Raw genomic sequence first — 21,188 nt, 5'->3', positions numbered from 1 at the left:
CAGCTGTGTGCGCTCCCGTCTATAATGCTGGCATTCCTAATGTGAGGTGAGAGGCAGAAGCAGGAAAACACAGAAGCTAGTGGTCCAGGCAGCGTGGTAAATGAAGCAGCACACAGCAAAGAAACTCTGCCTCAGACAAGGCAGAAGGCAGATCCAACATCAGAGGTTACCCTCTGACCTACAATAGTGCAGGCAAACACGCGTACATGCAACCAAGAATGAAATAAAAATGTTAAATCCCCAGGGTAGGCCTTGCTTTGTCTGATCTCACGTTTGATTCCCCTGGCTCCGCTCACTCTGTTCCAGCCACACGGTCTTCCTTGCTCCTCTTGTGTGCCGAGGAAATCCAAAATGCATCCTTCAAGGATGTCTACAGCTCATCTACCTGCTTCACGTCGCTGGCAAAGAGCCACCGTGCCTGAGATCTTCTCTGCACAAATAGTGATGTGTTCACACTGTGGGCACTGTCTCTTACAGTTCCTCCTCAAATACAAGCTTCAAGAATGAGAGGCAGTTACGTGTTTGCCCTGTGCTGGATGCCCAGGCCCAAGAAGAGGGTCTGCCCACGGTATACACTCAGGAAATACTTGCTAACCGGATGTCTGACACAGTCAAAGAAGTGGTTCTCCCTCACTAATTACGTAGATTTTATATGGCATTGAACACACCTGAAAGCTTGTCACCGTGTGTCATGTAATTGGATCAGATTTTACAGTTCAATTCTGCAGGTTGGGCCATGTCGCTAGTTGCTTGTTTCTGTATCTAGTAATGCCTCGCTGGCCACTGTCGTGAGGAATCCACTGGTTTTCAACTTTTTCTTCAATGTATTTTGTGCCAAAAATCAAGAATTTGGTTTCACAGGAAAACAAATCAGAAAAGCATAGGTCAGGCCAGGCGGTGGTGGCGCACACCTTTAATCCCAGCACTTGGGAGGCAGAGGCAGGCGGATCTCTGAGAGTTCGAGGCCAGCCTTGTCTACAAGAGCTAGTTCCGGGACGGGCACCAAAGCTACAGAGAAACCCTGTCTCAAAAAAAAAAAAAACAAACAAACAAACAAACAAAAAAAAAGAAATGAAAAGCATAGGTCAGCATCATAGGTCAGCATCAGTCAACAGGTTCATACTTTTAATCCAGCACTCAGGAAGCAGAGGCAGGAGGATTTCAATAAATTCAAAACCACCCTACCTAACAAAGTCCAGACTTACCAGGGTCACTCAGTGAGACCCTTTCTCAACAATAACAAAAAAAAAAATCAAATAAGAAAAATTTATGTAGAGCCCTTCTAGGATTAAAAGTCCTTAGAAAGTTCTGGGAAAGGGATGCTCTGACAATACTTAGTATGTGCTTACTGGCGTTTACTCACATATGTTTCTAACCATGTTTCTGTGAACTTAAACAGCTTCCTTGGATGACTGCTTTCTTTGTGACACCCATGTATAAAGGGCACTGAAACTGAAGTAAGGTTGTCCACAGCATTGGACTGTAGTCTGTCCATTCCATAATGATTCAAAGTCTATTCAAAATGCAATTTAATGTTTTCTAGGAACCACGTTGTTGAAGGTTCTTAATTATTTTAAGATAATTATTTTAAGGTAATTTTACATGATCCAAAGTACTTAAACATCACTTCAACATGAGTCAATAATTTAAAGTATTTCTAAGGCATGACACATGTCTTTTTTCATGCAAAATAAAACTCATGTTAATCAAATAGGAAAATATATAAAATAAAGTAAAATTTAAATCACCTATTTTTCATCCCCAATTTTCCAACACTTCCGTTTCTACCTGGAGCCTCAAAAATAGTCCCTGCTAAATTCTTAGTATATGTATTTCTAGTACTTTCTCTGTCTACCTCATTATGAATTAGATGGACATTTAAAAGAGACATTCTTGAATTCATATTTCTAAACCATTTTGCCTATGTACCAGAGTACCTTGCTCTGACACCACGTCACGAACATAGGACCAGTCATTTTGGTTGTCTACTGATACTGTTTCCCCTAGTTCTTGCTATTATTGAAGATATATTACCACATATATCTTTTTATCACTGTGAGGTTTTATGTGTAAGGCTTCCATGGAAGTTTGCCTCTGAGGTTCCAGACTTCAGATACTGGCAGAGATGGTCATTGTCTCCCAGAGAACTTGCCCTATTCCCACTTATAAACTGTACATATGAAAATATTTTGATAAGAAGGTAGATTATCCAATGAGGCACAACCAGGGAGCTCTGGAATTCAAAACACCAACCCTAAGAAAGTGCTAGCTAGAATGAATACAAAGGGAGCCCAGTGGAAGACAATCCAACTGTCAGGCGTAGGTATCCAGAGTCCGAAACACTCACCTGAGGCAGTAAGCAACAGGAAGAGGAAATGGGAAGAAAGCATGGTTGACTGGAGGGCTCCAGCAGCTTCAGACACTGCGCTCCAGCCCTTGCTGGCCGACTGCTAAGGTGTTCATATTGTTGGTGTGGAATCAGTCACCTTCTGAGGTCACCGTCTCTAGGCACCAGGTACACACTTCTCTGTAAAGTGACACCCTATCTGCTTAGCTCTAAAGTTCCAGCAAAAGGACTTGGGTGGAGATGGGGTGTTTGGGGTTGGGGCGTGAAAATGGAGGTGGTTAGTATTAGTGGGGGCTTTTCAGGAAATGAGTTCACTTGGCTTATGAAGATTCAAAAGCATTTCATTTACTAGTGACACTGCCCTGCATCGTCCTGTCCTGCTTGGTGTGTTCATTATACCCAGGCTTAAAACCAAAAGCTAGAAATCTCAGTTTACAGGATTTGCGGAGTGTTTGTGAGTTGCTGAGTGGACCAGATTAGAGAGAAAATGCCAAAACAGCCGGGAAGTGGCCAAGAGCCGTCTGAATGTCATGAAGTTCAAGTTGTGAAACCTCAGTGGTAGGAAGACCAGATCTAAGCATACCGATGGTAAAGACCTGGCTCCTTGGAGTGTTAACACAAAAATACCTGGAAACGGCAGCAAGTCGTGCCCTCCAAGCTAACTATGGGCTGTGGATTATAATTTTATACTCAGAGAGCTCAAAAATTTGTGGTTCGGTAACATTTGATTGTCCCAGTACTTTACAGTTTGCCAGAGTTCCCACCCCTCCCTGTCACACCCCGTTGCTTCTCACAAATCCATTCCAGGCTCCTGCAGGGAGTCGTGTTAGCAATCTCTGATTTAGAGATTGCAATCAATTGCTATCTCTATAGGAGTCAACCGTTACCATGGTTACTGAAATAGGATTATGCAATCTCATGTGTGTTCAACAGAAGGATAATGGTGAGAGCAAGGGATGCTGTGTTTGAACCAGACTTTGACCTGCTGTAGAAGACTCATTGGTTTTCAGAAGGACACCTACAAATGACCAGGAAATGCTCACATGAGGTGGTGCCAAGCCAAGCACTGTGAGGGCTATGGAAAAGAAAACTAGATTTATGGGGAAGCTAGGATTCGTACTTCTGTCTCTATCTCTGATGAACACTCCATAGTGAAACTACTATAATTCTGTTCTTCCAGGTGTGAGCCTTAGTCCTTTATGACTGACTCTAATTATAGCCTCAAACCCCTGTGTTCTTATTGTAACCCCCCAAGCCACTAGGAACCTGCACCCCCAGACCCACATCCAGCTCATTACACTTCCTAAACATTCTCTGAATTTGTACACCTGTCGACGGACCATCACCACCTGGGGTCCCTGAACTAATTACCTGCATGCCTTTTCCACAGGTGCAGCCTTCCAGCTCCAGGGCATCTTTTGAGCAGTAAGACATAGGCGCAATGTGCTCCCTCGCCCCTGTATTCCTACCAGACTGATCTTTCTGCTCTCACGTGCCTAGTTCACCTCCCAGTTCTTGCTTAAGCGGTTATTTATTCTTTAAATGCTTCTCCCAAGGCTTAGCATAGTTTGTCCCATGGAATATCTCATCTCAAATATCCCCTCTCAAAGAGGCTTTCCTTGATCCCTTGGTAACTTTTTCTGTGGCGGCTTTCTAGTTTTATGTAGCAGCCTTTATTAGGTCCTGAAATAATTTATTTGTAAACACACCTAGAGTGTAAGCTTTTTCTTCAAGAACTGTAAATCTTAGCAAAAATTCTAAGTAATTTCTTTCCAGGCTCGATCCAATTGCCCCAAATACATATGAATGACTAGTTCCTTATAATCCCTGCTAACTTTCCTTCCCCTTGCTCTGAAGATCGAGCCAAGACAACTTTAAATTGATGTGTAGTCCTTAGCTGGTATGGCCCAGATTATTTCTTCCGTTTATCACATACACACCTTGCGTCTGTTTTTGTCTGTCTGGAACATAAAGGTCATCACACACTGACCCCACCAGAGAGACTTTCCCCGTGTTTCCACCCAGTGTGGCCCCTCTCCCTTGCCATTTTATCCTAATATCCCTTTTTATTTCTCCATGGCATATTTCTCCATAGCATAGCTGAAATGATTTTTTTTTTCATGTGTTTGTTGTCCCGCTCTCCAATAGCACTTTAAGATAGTTCAGATTGTGTGTGTGTGTTGGGGGGTGGGGGTTGCTATGCAGGGCAGTGTCCCTGATGTCCATATCAGTGCCTAGCAACCATTAGGCATTCAAATATTTGTTGAGAACTGAAAGACAGACTCCACCCTGGTGGGAGGTGTTGCTGATTATTCCCTATTTTAAACACGAGAAAACTGAGGCTCGGGGAGTTTTTTTCTCCCATTTCCTAAGGTCCCACAGCTTATTAGGTATAAAAGGAGGATTTAAATCCAGTCCGAGTTCAACACTGGCATCTGTGTGTGTCCTGGTTCTTCTTCCCTGGACATTTTTTTGTAGCCAGATTATATACTTCAGGATTGTTCTGTGACCTACGGGATGTGAAAGCTTCAAATGTCCCGGCCTAGTTCATGCAGGCACATGGAGAGGCATGTGCAAACACGAACACAACACTCACTCACATGAGTACAATACCTCTCTCTTCCTGAAGTAAAGAAAATCAGCAATGGCCAACCACATGTTTGACTGAATCCACAGAATTAAGATGCAATACCCATCACTATATGAAAACTCCTGGCTGAAGAAATTGTTCACTTACGTATCAATTCATTCAATACCGACAAGTTTCACCTAGAGGAAAACCAAACGTGGAACGGGCTCCAGCCCATGCACCAAAGCATCTCAGTGTAGTGTGGGCCCCTACAGTGTGGGCCAGGGGTCACTTGCATCCTGAGATGTCCAGCATGTTCCCTAAGGTCCATTTCTTGCTACAGCAGAGTGTCTGCATCACTTGAATCTCACCATAAAGCTATGGCACCAGCAGCATTCCCACACGAAAGATGAGAAAATAAACACAAACAGGTGAAGTGGCTTGACTCAGGCCATGCCACCAGGCTGGAGCAGGAGTCCAAGTGGACCACCTGAAAACTCCATGTTAGCACCTCAATGTTACACAGTTTATTCCTCTTATTTATTTATTTGTGTGAGTTTTGAACCCAGAGTCTCAGGGGTGTTAAGCATGTACTCAGCCCCAACTCATACTCCCAGTCTCTTGTTCCAGCAAAAGCTCTTCTCCAAGATATTCAAACATACAAAATCCCATGTACCAAAGTTATCGCCACCACCTGAGAATCTGTGAGATTTCTGTATTGGGTCCCATCTCAAAGGTACTGCATTGAAATCGGCATTTGAACAAGACCCCCAACTAAATTCTATGCACTTTGTGTAATATAAATTACCGGTGGCTACAAACACAGGAAACAGTAAATTATGTAGTTTTTCATCAGTTTTCCAGAGGCTCCCTTTCAACCATCCAGTCCTGCTGAACTCAGTAACTCAGAGGGCTGAGATGAAACTTATATCCTTGTGGCTGCTGCCATCTCGTGGTCAAATTCTCACCTAGGTATAATTTGCTCTTAGCCATAAAATAAACGCAGAAATAACGTGCAAGTGGTCCAGGTACCGAACATTTTTTAGCCTTGTGCTTTAAAAGTCTTCGGCAGAAACTCAAGATGTAACGAAACAGCCTCTTCTGTGGCCACCGAGGCAGCCAAAGAACAGCTTGCCTCTTGGTGAGCGTCCCCTGGGACGCCGGTTTGACAGAGAAGTTCAAGATCCCGTGTCTCTTCCTCCCTTATGGAACTCACATTCTCTAAGTATGATGATGAATTATCCTGTGGCTTTCTTGCTCTGAATGTGCCTTCTCTGTGCGGCATTTCACAGGGTCCCGTGGAATTCCCCACGCTCCTCTCCCTTGCATCATTAGAAGCCCCTGAAGTAAAACACAGCTAGTATCACACATGGACGAGAAGGAGGAGGAGACTCCAAATTCTTCCTAGGTAGTATGAACCCAACATCCAAAAGTTAGGCAGTGCTCTCTGTCACGGGATGATGATTTTGTTTAGTTCTTAGCTCAGGAGCTAAAGAGACCCAAACGGTTATTCCAGGGGAAACAGACAGGATGGAGCACCCTCGGCTGTTCTCTCCTGAACCCCTAAAGCTTGCCTATGGGAAGATTGGCCAGTACCGAAGAATTCAGCAGACCAAACGGAAAACTGGCTCGTTCAAAGGGAAGAGGGTAGAAAGGTAAGTAACAAAGGCTCGTTTCCTTCCCCGTCGGTACTTTTGGGGATTTTCATTAAGCAAGACTTCTTATGAGACTGCAGAAGGTGGAGTCTCCTTTTAAACATAATTTAAAAATCTAGACTATGTGTTCCAGGACGGAGGAAGCTCTGCCTTGGGCCAGGGTATAGTGCTGTCCAAGTCTTTTTTTTTTTTTTTTCATTTTTAAAAGCCTCAATTTCAACAAGGAAAGGGCTTTATTTTCCACCCAAATTTGAGTTTTAATGTGTCATATGCGATTAATGTCAGTATTAAGTTGGTACTTAAAATGATACTTTTCCAGTATCAGTATTTTAGTTTTCTCACATCCCCACACCAGTGAATGGGCAATTGTGGAAATATATTAATTCTTTTTGTATTCATCCACAATCAGTGCTTTCTGCTCCCTGCTAAAGCAATTTCCACTCCTGAATTGTGTCCTAGTCCCGTTTCCCCCTTGAACAGTCTCAAGTCCCCCCTCAAAACAGCCTCAGACCTGGTAGTTCTTGTCCGTGACAAAACCATAAAGAAATACAGTCTTGAGAACATGCCACCCTTTAATTTTGAAATACTGTTTGGCAGTTCAATTTCCATTGTGTTTGGGCCTCTTCCGCTGTCGACCCAGCAGCCACAGCTCAGAGAAATGCCTATGAGATGTTTGTCTGAGGGGCTGAGGTGTCACAGGTCAAGCTTCTACCCTTGCATGTATAAAGTAAAATATTATAGAGATGTTCTCTTCCACTAAGAAATCAGGGTTTACAGCCCACAAATCATAATCCCAGAGAACGTAGACAACAATGAGGACCCTAAGAGAGACATACATGGATCTAGTCTATATGGGAAGTAGAAAAAGACAAGATCTCCTGAGTAAATTGGGAGCAGGGGGGGCATGGGAGAGAGTTGAAAAGGAGGGGAGAGGCAGGGAGAGGAGCAGAGAAAAATGTAGAGCTCAATAAAAATTATTAAAATTTTAAAAAAGTAATCAGGGTTTAAGGAGGAATAATGTGGAGAAGCAAATCCATTTCTAACAAACAAGAACGAAAGCAAACAGAGAAACTTTAAAAAGGGAACTTCCTTTCCGTACGGACATCTCAGGAGTTCCTTTCTTGGAACAAGCGACCTTCTCTAATCGTGTTATATAAATCAGCATGACATGGGTGTTTATTTGTGTTTCTGAGGCTGGTTGTCTTGTCACAGCCGGGGCTGGCTTTGTGCTCAGTCCTCCTGCATTAATTCCCCTGCGTGCTGAGATGAGAGATTTGTGTCACTACTGCCTGCTTAAAGCAACGCAGTTGTAACCTGAGAGGTTGATTCCTTGTATTGCTATTGTGTGTGAGCGTGGCTATGTACATATCTATGGTAGTATAAGTTATTAAAACATTGAAGCTCTTAAGAGTCTCAGAGGATCCACAGAAGGTCAATTCTGGTTGACAGGTTATCTTTGGGCAAGTAAGAAAGGGGAGCATCTTCCTCGGGACCCCCTTTATTGCAACAGCTCTGCAAAATCATTAAGACTTGGGGCGAATAATGACCCCAGAAGGTGCTTATTTCCTTCTGTGGCCTTTCTTCCAGATAGGAGGAGTCCAGCCCAAGAGGCTGCCTTCCTTTCACCTCTAGAAGGTGCTTCCTTGTCTAATCTTCAGACCAATAAAGTTTGTCACATATTAAAGACTTTGTTAGGATCCAAAGCCACAAATTATTTCCTTCTATTTTCAGATTTCTTGTAAGATTATACCCATTTTTAAAAGAGAAAGCAAAATCTTGTAAAATAAAATTAATAACTGCCCAAGGGCATACAGTCCAAAGGTGTAGCTGTAAGACTAGTACCGTTGAACTCCGGTGACCGTGTGCCCCCTAGAATCTCGCCCAATGGTGACTGTCCCTGACACTGAGAGATAGGCACCCACTTTGGAGTAATGTTTTGCTGGAATATGAAAACATCCTTGCAGTGGTACCTCAGATACATTAGGTAGTCTATGAAGAACACCTTGATGGGCATTAATTTCTTTTAACCCACATTAGAAACATGTATAACATATAAACATACCATCATATAGTGCAGCAAAGCAATCATGCTATAGCTGGAATTTCATGCTGAGGAAATGAAGATTTGCATTCCCAGAGAAGCTTATACCCTAAAGTTTATAGCTCTTTTCATAATAGCACCAAGTGGAAACAATTCAAATGTCCTTCGAAGAGTGGATGGTTGAACACAGCATGGTATATCCATAATGTGGTGTCTCACTCAGTAATGGAAAGAAAGGAAACGTTAGCATAAGAGAATTCTGTTAACAAACATGAACGTCCTGGAGCTGAGGGTAGGGCTTACTAGTACAATACTTGTCTAGCTTTCCAAAGCTGTGTGTTCCACCCCCAGCACCAAACATCAAAACAAAGCAGAGACAAATGCTCAAAAGCTTGAAATGTTATCCGCTGCACGGATCCATTTAGATGACATTCTTCAAGGAATAAGAAGTAGCAGCTATAAAATACGTGAGCAGTTGTATGTACGTGGTGTACGTAAGGTGTGTGTGTGTCTGGGCAGGGGGTGCCTGTGTATGCCAGGACAGAGGGCAGAGGAGGACATCAGTTGTCTTCCTCTAGGGTTCTTTTCCTTATGCCCTTGAGGCAAGGTCTCTCGTATCCTGAAACTTGTTATTGCTTCACTAGGCTGACTGCTGAGTCAACCCTGGTGACCTTCCCATCTCCATGCCCCCACCAAACATTTTATATAGGTTCTAGGGATCCGAACATAGGTCTGCACACTTGCATTGAACCGACTGAACCATGTCTCTGGCCCTCAAACGTTTTATATTATTAATGCTGTTTGTTTAAATTTTTATTTAGATGGCACAGAGCTGTGTTTACCAACTTAGCTAAACAAAGTGTCCTGGTCCCCAAAGAGGAATCATTGAGTGAAAGCGACTTGAAATTTCATGCAACACAAAACAGTCCGAAAAGAAACCTGATGAAGAAAATGAAGACTGTTTTGGGGAAAGTGTTGTCCTGCAGGTGTGGAAGCCAGTCAGCCCGTGCTGGCAGGGGGAGCTCTGCAGGACAGAAGGAAGCCGCCCTCTCCAACACACAAGGCCTGCTGTCTAGACTGGTCAAGGAGCTTCAGTCTCCCAGGTTGTTTACCAAGCCAAGGATGAGAAAGCTCTCCCAGAATGGTAACCAACTGCTATTTAATATTAAGTAGTCGAGAGGACCAGTAAAACAAGAATGGACCGTAGTTTGGTTGTTGAATGTCCCCAAAGACACTTGCCCTGGCTTGTCTCTTTGGCTGTTGTTATCAGGAAGTGGGGTTGGTGGGGATTTCCCTAAGTCATTGGAGACATGCCCTTGCAAGGGGAATGTGAGATCCAACTGAACTCATTGTCTCCCTCTTTGACTTCCTGATCATCAAGTGTGACTTGGCACCATTACACACTACCTACCCTTGCTATTTGTTACCCCTTGAAAATCTAAGATCTGAACCCAAATAACTGTCTCTCTTCTTAGGATAATTATCTCAGGTATCCTGTCATGGTGACAGAAAGAGAGGCTTCTCCTCTAGGCATGGCAACTCTGAGGGGCTTGTCTAAACCACAAGGTCACCACCTCCTCCTATGTCAGCTGAACCAAATTCCATACTCCACAGGATTCCCCCTCAGTTGGCTCATTCATATATGGATACAACTTAATATATTTATGAAAGTTGAGAGAAATGGATTATATTGTCTTTAAGGTTCCTCTGAGTCTGATTAGGAAGTTGCCTAGTCCCTTCTAAACTCGCTTGGTTCGTTTGTTTCTGTTTGTGTTTTACAAGGCAGGGTTTCTATGCATAGACCTGGCTGTTCTAGAACTTGCTCTGGAGTTCAGGTGGACCTGGAATTCAGAGATCTGACTGGTGGGATTCAAGGCCTGAGCCACCACCATCTGGCTTCTAAACTCATTTTTATTTTGAATGTATATGCACACATAAGCATAAGTGTGGACACACATAAATACACATACATTAGAAAGTCAAACTCTGATGTGATTCTTGTTTTACTTAGAGAGGAAGAGTAATAGAGCCTCCTAAGATTCTAGTTCCAGCAGCAGAGAGGGTACGGAGAACTGGAAGAATGGAATTTATAACTGGCAAGACATAAAAGAGGCTTGGTCTACGTTTATGTATTTTTAAACCTTATGAGTATGGGTGTTTTCTTTTGCCTGCTTATGTCTGTGTTCCACATGTTTACTTGGAGCTCCACAGAGGCCAAAAGAGCATCAGACCTGCAGGATTTGACCTACGGATAGTTGTGAGCCACCATATGCGTGTTGGGAACTGAACCCAGGTCCTTGAAAGGCAGACAGAGCTCTTCACCACTGAGACATCTTTCTAGCCCTATAATTTACATAATTTTAACACCAATATATTTACATATTCTTACTCTTTGACAACTTCATGAATGCATGTTTTTGGGGTAATTTCTTTTTACCCCATTATTATACTCTCTCTCTCCTGCTGAAAACCCTTCTCCACGTCCTACAAGTTCCCTTCTTATTTTCATGTCTTTGGTTTTGTGTGTGTGTGTGTGTGTGTGTGTGTGTATACGAGAGAGACCCACTGAGTTTAATTAGGGTTGTTTTCATGAGGTGGAGGTTTACTTGGATAACTTATTTAGTGCCTATACCTTTGAAAAAAATGACTCTCTCCCAGGAACCAGTAACTTCCAGTAATCCCTGGGGGGGGGGGGCTGATGATTCCCCCCCACATACCTGTAATGTAATGTTGGCAGACTCAAAGAAAATATCCTATTACATTTTTGGGCAAGTCCATCAGGACACAGAGAACCGCAAGTGCGCTACCAGTGAGCTGCATCTCCAGCCAAAAGAGCCAAATCTCTACTCATCCATGTGATGTTATTATCTTGGTTGGGATACTCAATCTTTTCACTAAGATTTCTCTTCAAGTACCATGAACCACTGTTTGTTTTGAGATGGAGCTCACTGATCAAGCTAGGCTGGCTGGTGGCAGAGCCACAGAGATCCACGTGTTTGGTCTTTTCTGTCTTTTTCATGAGGGCTGTGGGGTCTGAACTGGAGCCCTCACCTTTGCAAAGCAAACATTTTACAGACAGCTTTCTTCCTAAGTCTAGATTCATTTTTATGCTACATCTCCTTAGAGTCAGCGGACATAAGTAGCAATGGAATACAGAAGAGCACAGGAGAGAACCACGCATAGAACTAAGTGGGCGTGTCTCCTCACAGCTGGCCATCTACAGAGTGCTACTTAATGGCTACACCACCACATCTGGGGACACTGCTCAAAGTACTGTAAAGTCAGATGTGGAGTGCGGTTTTTATAAAGATATAAACCAAAGTGAGAATTTAAATGTTTCTCTCTCTCTCTTGAAAGATGAGCTTCACATATCTCTTAAATAGCTGTCAGATTTGAAAGCCTCAGTTCTGCTTCCTTCCCCGGGTGCCAATAGACTCTCGGCCCTGTGAGTCTTCTGTCAGACAAGTGTGATACCCAAACTCTGACCACATATTGTTTAGTTAGAAGCCTGTGTTTTGGCTTGGCCTGAAGCAGCTAATACTCCCTTACTTTGTTTTGTTGACATTTTTGCTCTTCTACTAAGTGAGTTTCTAGTCCATCCCCATTAATTTTAATAGAAACTGTTAATTTCGTGCAAGCTCATTTAGCAGACTTAGTCTCTCATGCTATCGGAGTTGTATCTGGGAAGACCTTCTCTATGCCAATGACTTGAAATGTTTTGCACATGTCGTCCTATAGCAGTCTCAGGGGTTGGGATCTTACATGATCTTTGATCTGTTTAGAATCAGTTGTGCATGGTGAGAGCTACAGATTTGGTTTCATTGTTTTGGGTGTAGATATCTATTGTTGTTGAAGAGGCTTGCTGGGTTTGAGTGGATGTTTTGACGCCTTTGTTCAATGATAGGTGGCTGTAGTCATGGGGTGTATTTCTCATCCCGCATTGGTGTATGTGTCTGTTTGAGCGTCGGTACTAGGCTGTGTTTGTCACTATGGCTCTGTAGTGTAGACCGAGACAAGGATTTGCATGATTCTGTGTAGGGTGAACTCCTACACGGTTGCAGCTGGCCGGCTCCAAAATGTCAGCACTTAGCCTGGTTTTCCCATTGTCTTCAGCACCTTCTGTTTAACTTAGGTGAGTCTTGAGTCATAAGGGCACAAAGCCTATGCAAATCTTAGGTGGGAAAAACGCAGCACACTGTGATACTCCTTAATTGAGAATTTGTATTTGGCATTGTCCTTTTGGAAGTTTAGTTAGTATGTTTGGGGATATGGAAATAAACTTGCTAAAGAAGTAAATTGGAGAACAATTTTTAAAAGGCCTTGAGCGAAGGGGAGGGAGTGTCTCAGTCCCCGGAAGCTGAGTCTTCCATGGACCCACAACCCCGGCTCTCTCTTTCTGCCCAGCCATGCTACATGAGGTTATTTGTGTTTCCATAGAAATTTTAGGATGGTTTTGCTCTGCCTTTGAAGAATGTTATCAGAATTTTGATAGAAATTTTGTTGAATCTATAGACAATTTTTGGTAATATGTGCATTTTCAGAACATTAAATCTAAAAATTCCTAAGTTTGTGTGATGGTTATTCTTAGTTGTCAACTTAACAACCTCTGAAATTAATTAAACCTAAGCAGCTGGGTGCATCTGTGAGTTTTTCTCTTTTTCTTTTGGTTTTTCTCTTTCTTTCTCTTTTCTTCTTTCTTTCTTTCCTTTTCTTTTTCTTTTCTTTCTTTTTTTTTTTTTTGTTGTTGTTGTTGAGACAGGATTCTCAGTATAGTTAGCCCTGGCTGTCCTGGAACTCACTCTATAGACCAGGCTGGCCTTGAACTCACAGAGGTCCGCCTCCCTCTGCCTCCTGAGTGCTGGGATTAAAAGTGTATGCCCTCACTGCCAGGTGAGAAGTTTTTTCTTAATTAAATTGAATTGTAATGGAAACATCTGGTCTGCGGGTTACAAACCCCAGTGAACTTTTCAGTCCATTCTTCTGTGTTTTATGTTTTTTTGCTGTAGAAATCCTTTACTTGGTTTAATTCTTAGTATTTATTGTTGGTATTTTTTGTTCGTTTGTTCGTTCATTTGAAGCAACTGTGAAAGGGATTTTCCCTTCATTTCTTCCTTGGCAAATTTGTTATTGTTTTACAATCACCAGCCACTGATTTTTAAATTATCTACTTATTGACTTTTGAGACCAGGTCTCATATATCCTAAGCTGGGTTTAAATGCTGAGTATGGTAGATAAGTGGGTTCAGAACTTGATCTGCCTACTGATTGTAGGTTTAGGGCTCCCAGAATTGACTACCTTGTCCTAGGCACTACCTGAGCCAAGCTTTCTCTCTGCCTGATTAGCCACACTTTTCAGTTTGTCAACATCATGCCCTTCCAGGACTGACTCAAATTCTTGAGGATGTGGCCAGTTAAATTTAGGCTCTTCTCAGAACCCCTGGGGTAGCCCATTTTAAACAATGAATCCTCACCACTGTCCTTGCACTCATAGAGACTGGAGAAAACAGAATTCCTCTCAACTGTCCACTTATTGATAAAGGAAATCTGTCTCCACAAAACCTTTCTATTTGACGCTCGTGAGTGCTGCAGGCCTATCTTGAGGAGCAGGGTCTAGCTCCTTTCGCCAGGGCTGCCTAGGTTAGCCCTTGAATGACACTTCTCTTTCCCCTCCCTCATTCCCAATGGACATCTGGAGCTGGAATCTGTGTCCAGCTGGGCTTAGTCCTTTTTGGGATGATATTACCAGTCATTTTCAGCACATTCTTTGGTTGTCTTCTGTGGCCCTCTTAAATGTTCTCGTCTTTTGGATACAGCGACTGTTTCATGGTCTAGCTCTCCTCTCTGTCACCAGGTAGGTCACATGGCGACAGTTCCTAGTTGGCTAGCTCTCCTCCGTCACCAGGTCAGGAGACAGTTCCTAGTTGGCCGTCTTAACCTAGGAGTCTCTATGGTGTCACTTTATTATTTTTATTACATTTTTTTTACATTTATATCTTTTATTTTATGCATATGGATGTTTTGCAAGGATGTATGTCAGTACACTGTGTGTGGGCCTGGTACCTGCAGAAGCCAGAAGAGGGTATCAGATCTAACATTGGAGATGGTTATAAGCTGCCATGTGGGTTCTGGGAATTGAACCGAGGTCCTCTGAAAAAAGAGTCAGTGTTTCTAACCACTGAACCCCTTCTCCAACCCCTTATTCATTACAGAACTAGGAAGACGGCTCCATGGTTTATGAGCATGTGCTGCTCTCTTTCAGATCTGAATCCAGTTTCCAACACATATGTTGGCAGGTTCATAACTGCCTGTAACTGCAGCCCTGAGGATATGATACCCCCCCCTGCCCTCTATATGTGCACATGTCCATACACACCTGCACACATTAAAACCTTTTACAACTGTATTGTGTGTGTGTGTGCGCGCGCGCGCACGCGCGCATGTGCGTGCACTCATTCATGTGGAAGTCAGAGGACAACCTGTGGGAATCGGTTCTCACTTTCAACCATGTCAGTCCTGGGCATTGAACTCAGGCTTGGTGGCAGGTGCCCTCCCCCACTGAGTCATCTCCCTGACCCTATAGTTGCATTTTAAATTTGCTTTTATGTCTACTGAGTTGAGACTAAAGTCATAGAATAAAATAATTAAGAATGCCTCTACTTGGAACGAGAAATGGTTCAGGGGTTAACAGCACTTGCTGCTTGGCAGGGCAGTTCTTAGCACCCCCATGGGGGCTTACAACCGTCCAGGAATTCCAAGACCATTCTCTGGTCTCTGCAGACACTACACATTTGGTACACTTGCATACATTTAGGCAAAACATAAAAAACGTAAAAACAAAAATGAAAAACAAAAAACTCAAACATAAAAAGAAAAATCCTTTAAAAATGTTAAGGAAAGGCTCTTAGATGCAGGACATGCATCTTGACAGTATGTGAGCGACTAAGTCTTGGCTGGATTTTGGGAGAGCAAAGTAAAGTTTGCTCTATTACACTGATATAACCCTCGCAGTTGAAGGCCCCTTTCCCTAATCCCATCATGGCCTAAGTGAAAACCATGCAGGGCAAAGTAAAGCCCCCAGAAGGGGTAATCGCCACTACAAAAGTCAGCTGTGTGCAGAAGGAAGCCTAACACCAGAAAAGCAAGTCTGTTTTGATTTTCAGTCCCGCGGAGAAAAGTTTCCCGGGCAGCATAGCAGCACATAATGCCATTTTCCAGAATGATTTTGCTCAGGGAGACTATGTTTGCAATGCGGTCCTTACATATTCTTTCCTTCTCCTTTTCTTTAAGCAACTATACAGCTGGATGTTGTTGAAGCAGAGGCAGAAGAGGTAACCAGAGGAAACCAGCTCCTCCGAGCCAGAAGAACCACCAAGCGGTTATCTGTGACATCACTTCCTCCGGGTCTGCAGAAGGTAAGGTGCTGGCTTCAGCTAGCCCTGAAAGACCAATGTAAACTGGTTTCTCTGGGTTTTGACAAATACCAAGTTCTCTTTGACCTTCTGCTGCTTCTGTCTTTCCACCAAGGAACTAAGGCACAAGGGGGAGGGGCTTTTTCCAAATCAGATCTTCCTGTTTTTGACTCACTCTTCAGCCCATTCCACAGCTTGGCCTACGCTAGAGTCTGGAGCTTTGTGCAGACTCACTGAATTGTTCAAAAGCTGCAGCCCCACACTAGGAATCTGGCCAATCCAGATGCTACGTGGAGGGTGGTGCTGCCTGCAGCAACTCTGCACAGACGGCAGCATTCCTCAGAAAAAGCAGCTATTAGTCACGTGTGCGGTCTGAGAGGGAAATGTGGCCAGTGAGCAGACAACTGAATTAGTGTTATTTAATTTTAACCTAAAATCAAAAGTGAATTAAGTCAGATGGCTACATTTACAATATCAGACATTATTATGGCTAGATGACCCAAGCATGTCCAACCTGCAAACAAGCTGAAAGCAGTCTAGAAAAATTCAAATTTGTAAACTTAAGCATTGAGGTTTTCTTTCTGTATGTGGAATGCCCTGTTCTGTTGGTGTGCATACACACACATGTGCGCCTACACATGTGTGTGCATGTGGGAGCCATGCTACTTCAGGAACTGATTATTTGGCTCTGAGACTTGATCTGAGCTCAGGGAGTAGGTAAGGATGCCTGGGCACCAAGCCTCAGACACCTGCCCAAGTCTGTTTTCCCAGTGCTGGGATTATGAGAGTGTACCACCACGTCTGGATTTGTTTTCATTGGTAAAATTTGGGCTCTCAAGATGGAATTCAGGACCTCAGACATGCACAGCAAAAATCTTACCTACTGAATTTCATATGCAGGTCCCTGTGGTGTATTTATTGGTTTTGTAGTACATAAACTTTGCTGGGCGGTGGTGGCACATGACTTTAATCCCAGCACTCTCGGGAGGCAGAGGCAGGTGAATCTGCGAGTTTGAGGCCAGACTGGTCTACAAGAGCTAGTTCCAGGACAGGCTTCAAACCAACGCATAAACCCTGTCTGAAAAAAATAAAAATAAACTTTGTAGGCAATCCTGAGCCTAAACCAAAGATATCTTTTAGTTTGTTTGCTAATTATGTATGAGTGTGTGTGTGTGTGTGTGTAGGCCTGACAGCAGCTTGCCTTGGTTGACTCCCCTTTTGCCATATGGGTCTTGGGGACTCCAATTCAAGTCCTCAGGCTTACCTGCTAATCCATCTAGCTGACCCATATCTTCAAAAGTGTCCGAGACCAAGGTGCTCAGATTAAGAATTACTTTCTTTATTAAAAATTATTATCAGTTTCTAGACAGTCTATCTATATGGTCCTGAACTCACTATGTAGACCAGGCAGGTCTCAAACTTAAGAGATCTGCCAGTCTTGCGCCCTGAGTGCTGGGATTAAAGGTGTGTGCCGCCACACCCAGCTGGGTTTTGTTTTTGTTGTTTGAATGGTTTGAGACAGGATCTCATTTTGTTGCCTTGGATGATTTCAAATTCTCAGAATCCAACAATGCCCCTTCCTCAGCTTCCTGAGTCCCAGATACTGTGGGCGTCTCCCTTCCAAGTTGTTTAGATTATTGTAAAAACAAAACCCTGGGGGCCGGGTGGTGGTGGTGCACGCCTTTAATCCGAGCACGCTGGAGGCAGAGGCAGGTGGATCTCTGTGAGTTTAAGGACAGCCTGTTCTACAGAGAGTTACAGGATAGGCTGCAAAGGCTTCAACTTTCTACTCAGAAATGGTCCCAATTCTGGGAAAACATTTTTTGGGGATGACTCGAAGTTTGCGATTTGTGAGAAGGCATGGGAGAGCCCGGTTTCCAGTACAGGCTGAGGGTTCTCATTCCGAGTCTCGCCCATCCTATTCTTTCCTCACGATTCTGGGGATTGACTTCAGGCCTCACACCTAACAAGCATGCACTCTACTATGAGCCAGATTCCTCCCTCCCCAACCACATTCTTAAATACTGTGTATTAACTATATTATGTGACAGCCACCTTGGACTATTTTCAGTTAGATAGAATTAAATATGTAGTTTCTCAGGCTGGGTGGTGGCACAAACCTTTAATCTCAACACTTAGGAGGCAGAGGTTGGCAGATCTAAGTTAAAGGCTTGCCTGGTCTATGCAGGATAACCAGGGCTACATAAAGAAACCCTATCTCAGACAACAGTCCTTCCCCACATACACACACACACACACACACACACCTACTTAAGTGCTCACTAACCGCATGCAGCTTGTGTCTTTTTGTACTCAACCGCACAGAAACACACTTCTAGCCTTGCAGAAGGTCCGTCAAGCAGCACTCCTGACTGTCACTGTCAGTGCACCATAGCAAGTCTGAGCTGTGCTTTAGGGCTGTCAGGTATTTATTGTAACTCTCATCTAGGCAACATCTGGGCTTGGGGACGACAGGGAAGATCTGATGGAATATGGTCTTGCTTTTTACGGAAATTATAATCCAGTAGAGGATGGAATTATTAAACCAAGACACCATAGAGCAGTGTGGGGTAAGGATAATCTTGTATAATGGCAGTGGGTCAAATGGATATACTTATGGGAAAAGTGAAATCTGAGTCCCTACTCTCACATCATAGATCCAATTCCTGTTGAGCTATAGAGCTAATTGGGAAAGGCACCAATCTAAAACTTCAGGAAAATAAGATCACAATTTCAGGACAAAGTCTTCTCAGGGTATAAAAGGCACTGATGAGAAGATGGAGAATTAAGGATTCCTACGTACCAAAAAACCATTTTATCAGAGGTTGTCAACTGCTATAGAAAGGTTTTAGTTAGCCCTCACAATGCTCCCCAAATGACGTATAAATTATGAATTACTTGTCCAAAATTTAGAAGACATTTCAAACAAAAATGCAGGTTTTCAACTTTTTTTTTCTTTTGAGAGGGGGCATTTCAAGACAGGATTTCTCTATAGGTTTTGCAGCCTGTCCTGGAACTTGCTCTGTAGACCAGGCTGGCCTAGAACTCAGAGAGATCTGCCTGTCTTCCACTGCTAGGATTGAAGGCCTATGCCACCACCGCCAGGCAAGAATTTACTTTTTTTTTTCTTAAATGTATAGTATTCTGCTGCATGTATGCCTGATGGCCAGACGAGGGCACCAGATCTCATTATAGATGGTTGTGAGCCGCGGTATGGTTGATGGGAACTGAACTCAGGACCTCTGGAAGAACAGCCTCTTAACCACTGAGTCATCCCTCCAGCACCGGTTTCCAATTTCCTTCTGAAACACAATGCCTCAGGGAAACTAACAGGAATTGCAAAGAGGTGCCCTCCATAGAAGGCCTGTTTTCTCTGTGCCATTCCTCATTCATCCTGGTTTACAAAACATGCCATGCCATGGTCATATTGATCAAGCACAGGAATACTTAGCACCCACCAATTACAGCGGATGCTTAGTAGAAAAAAATAGCTGGGTAGGAGGAAAGAGTGGGATTTTAGCATGACGTAGTGGTGTACTCAGGAGACAAAGGTCTTGGGTTGATGAGGCCAGTCTGGGGTACAGGGTGAGTTCTAGGCTAGCTTGGGCCTACACAGCAAAAGAGAAAACACAATGCCAAGCCCCTCAGATGGGCTCTTTTGATGGATCAGGGAAGGTTAGGTATGAGAAAGCTAGCAGGGCAGGGATGGTCTGCACCTTTTTCAAAGGGTAGGACCTAAACTAAACATGGCCCTGCTCTCTGGCCCCCACCATCAAGCATCCCCCATGCACTGGCCCCCATTAGCAAGCATCCTCTGTGCACTGGCCCCCACCAGCCAGCATCCCCCGTGCACTGGCCCCCACCAGCCCGCACTCTGTGCTCAGCAGCCAGAGCAAATGCTTGTCTTTTCCAGTGATCTGCTTTTTTCCCTGATACTGTCTATCCTTTCGGAGCCCAATAGTCTCATTTCTTTGCACCCTACAGAACTCTTCAGAGAGCTCTTGGCACAAGGGCAATACGAAATACCTGTGTTACCTGGCAAACAACCTCCTTTGCGAGACTGTCCGGGGATGAGTGTTGATTGCTAGTATAGAACTGACAGTCATTTCCTAATGGACGTTTTGCATTTGGACAATAGGTACCATATTCATCAAAAAAGAGACCACACTTCCCAGCACTCAAAAAGAAGAAACAGAGCGTGGAAGACATCCTCCAGAACCCAGAGCTGACAGTGGGAAAGCTTCAAATGCAGGTCGTGGGCAAAGACTTTTCTGTTTTAGAGGCACCAGAGAGCAGGCTTAACTCAACCGTTTGCCCTGTAAGACAGCATGGAGCAGGGCATAATTAACAATCACCATTAAGAAATACTGTCAGTGGGGGGCTTCTGAGAGTAGCTAAGGGACTGCAAAGGGGACCTAGGATGACACGGAGTGCCTAATAAATATTAAGCGAATTCCATTAAAATGAGTCACACACTGGCTTGAGAAGAAAAGGAGGTCGGCTTAGCCCCTATGAGGTAAATCTGTTCAAGCTCCGTTTGCTATGAGCTGAATTAGAATATTACTTTAGCACTCGCAGGGAAAACAACTGTTTTTTGCTTTTAGCAGTTTCATGTCTTTGTATTTACCACAGGTGGACGACCTCATAGAAAGAGTGACTGACAAATGCACGAAGCTCTTGGCCCAAAGACATGCGGAGCTTCAGCAGTGTGAGTTCCTAGGGGCTGAGATCCTGCAGTCTTCGAAGCAGTTCCAAAGGCTTTCCAAGAGAACCACAAGGAAGTACAAGCTAAGCAGCACATGCTGCCCATGCACCTGCTGCTGCCTCTGAGTTCCAAGTACACAGCATGGCAGCAAAGAGAGCCTGCCTCCAACAAGGTGGAAGACAGAGCAGTAGCCGAGGCCGCCATCTGAGCCTAACCTATGCCACAGCAAGTGCAGACCCTTGCACAAGCATGGAAACATCCGTATCATGCATGCATGCCCAAAAATAAGTATTGTAAGAAATGACTCCTAAAGAACTAAAGAGTGGAGAGGAAACATTTACTAAACACATTTCTCAAGCACTAACAGAGAGAGACGTAGAAAAGCAATGCAGATGGACTGATCTCATACACCAGCAATTCCTAACAGAGTGGAAACCTTCCCTGCAATGAACATGTTCCACAT

At 43.8% G+C, this 21,188-nt stretch overlaps 2 protein-coding genes across 2 annotated transcripts in view; one reads left to right on the top strand and one right to left on the bottom strand.

Moving 5' to 3' along the window:
* LOC121455385 (cadherin-related family member 3-like) overlaps positions 1–3,781 on the bottom strand; it is a 91,333-nt gene extending 87,552 nt beyond the window's left edge. The window contains exons 1-2 of the mRNA XM_041663046.1: positions 3,719–3,781; positions 1,938–2,013 (exon numbers count right to left, since the gene is read on the bottom strand). Coding sequence (XP_041518980.1) covers positions 1,938–2,013; positions 3,719–3,781 — 139 coding nt within the window. The remainder of the gene's footprint in view (positions 1–1,937; positions 2,014–3,718) is intronic.
* A 2,665-nt stretch (positions 3,782–6,446) lies between these two features.
* Positions 6,447–20,850, top strand: CUNH3orf49 (chromosome unknown C3orf49 homolog). Its single transcript, XM_041663045.1, has 5 exons — positions 6,447–6,571; positions 9,434–9,756; positions 15,899–16,023; positions 20,159–20,272; positions 20,653–20,850. Exons 1-5 carry the CDS (start codon positions 6,447–6,449, stop codon positions 20,848–20,850), a joined length of 885 nt encoding a protein of 294 aa, XP_041518979.1.
* The last annotated feature ends 338 nt before the right edge of the window (positions 20,851–21,188 follow it).

Source organism: Microtus oregoni, unplaced genomic scaffold, assembly GCF_018167655.1.
Source record: "Microtus oregoni isolate MIOR12 unplaced genomic scaffold, Mior012 000013F_ref0000133, whole genome shotgun sequence".
NCBI lineage: Eukaryota > Metazoa > Chordata > Mammalia > Rodentia > Cricetidae > Microtus > Microtus oregoni.
Note: the sequence above shows the minus strand (reverse complement) of the source record. Positions and strands in the feature narration are given on the sequence as shown.

Coding starts and splice junctions, on each gene's coding strand:
- CUNH3orf49 (XM_041663045.1), top strand. CDS start 6,447: ATGGAGCACCCTCGGCTGTTCTCTCCTGAACCCCTAAAGCTTGCCTAT. Junction 9,757..15,898: donor GAGAAAGCTCTCCCAGAATG/GTAACCAACTGC, acceptor CTTTTCTTTAAG/CAACTATACAGCTGGATGTT. Junction 20,273..20,652: donor TGGGAAAGCTTCAAATGCAG/GTCGTGGGCAAA, acceptor TATTTACCACAG/GTGGACGACCTCATAGAAAG.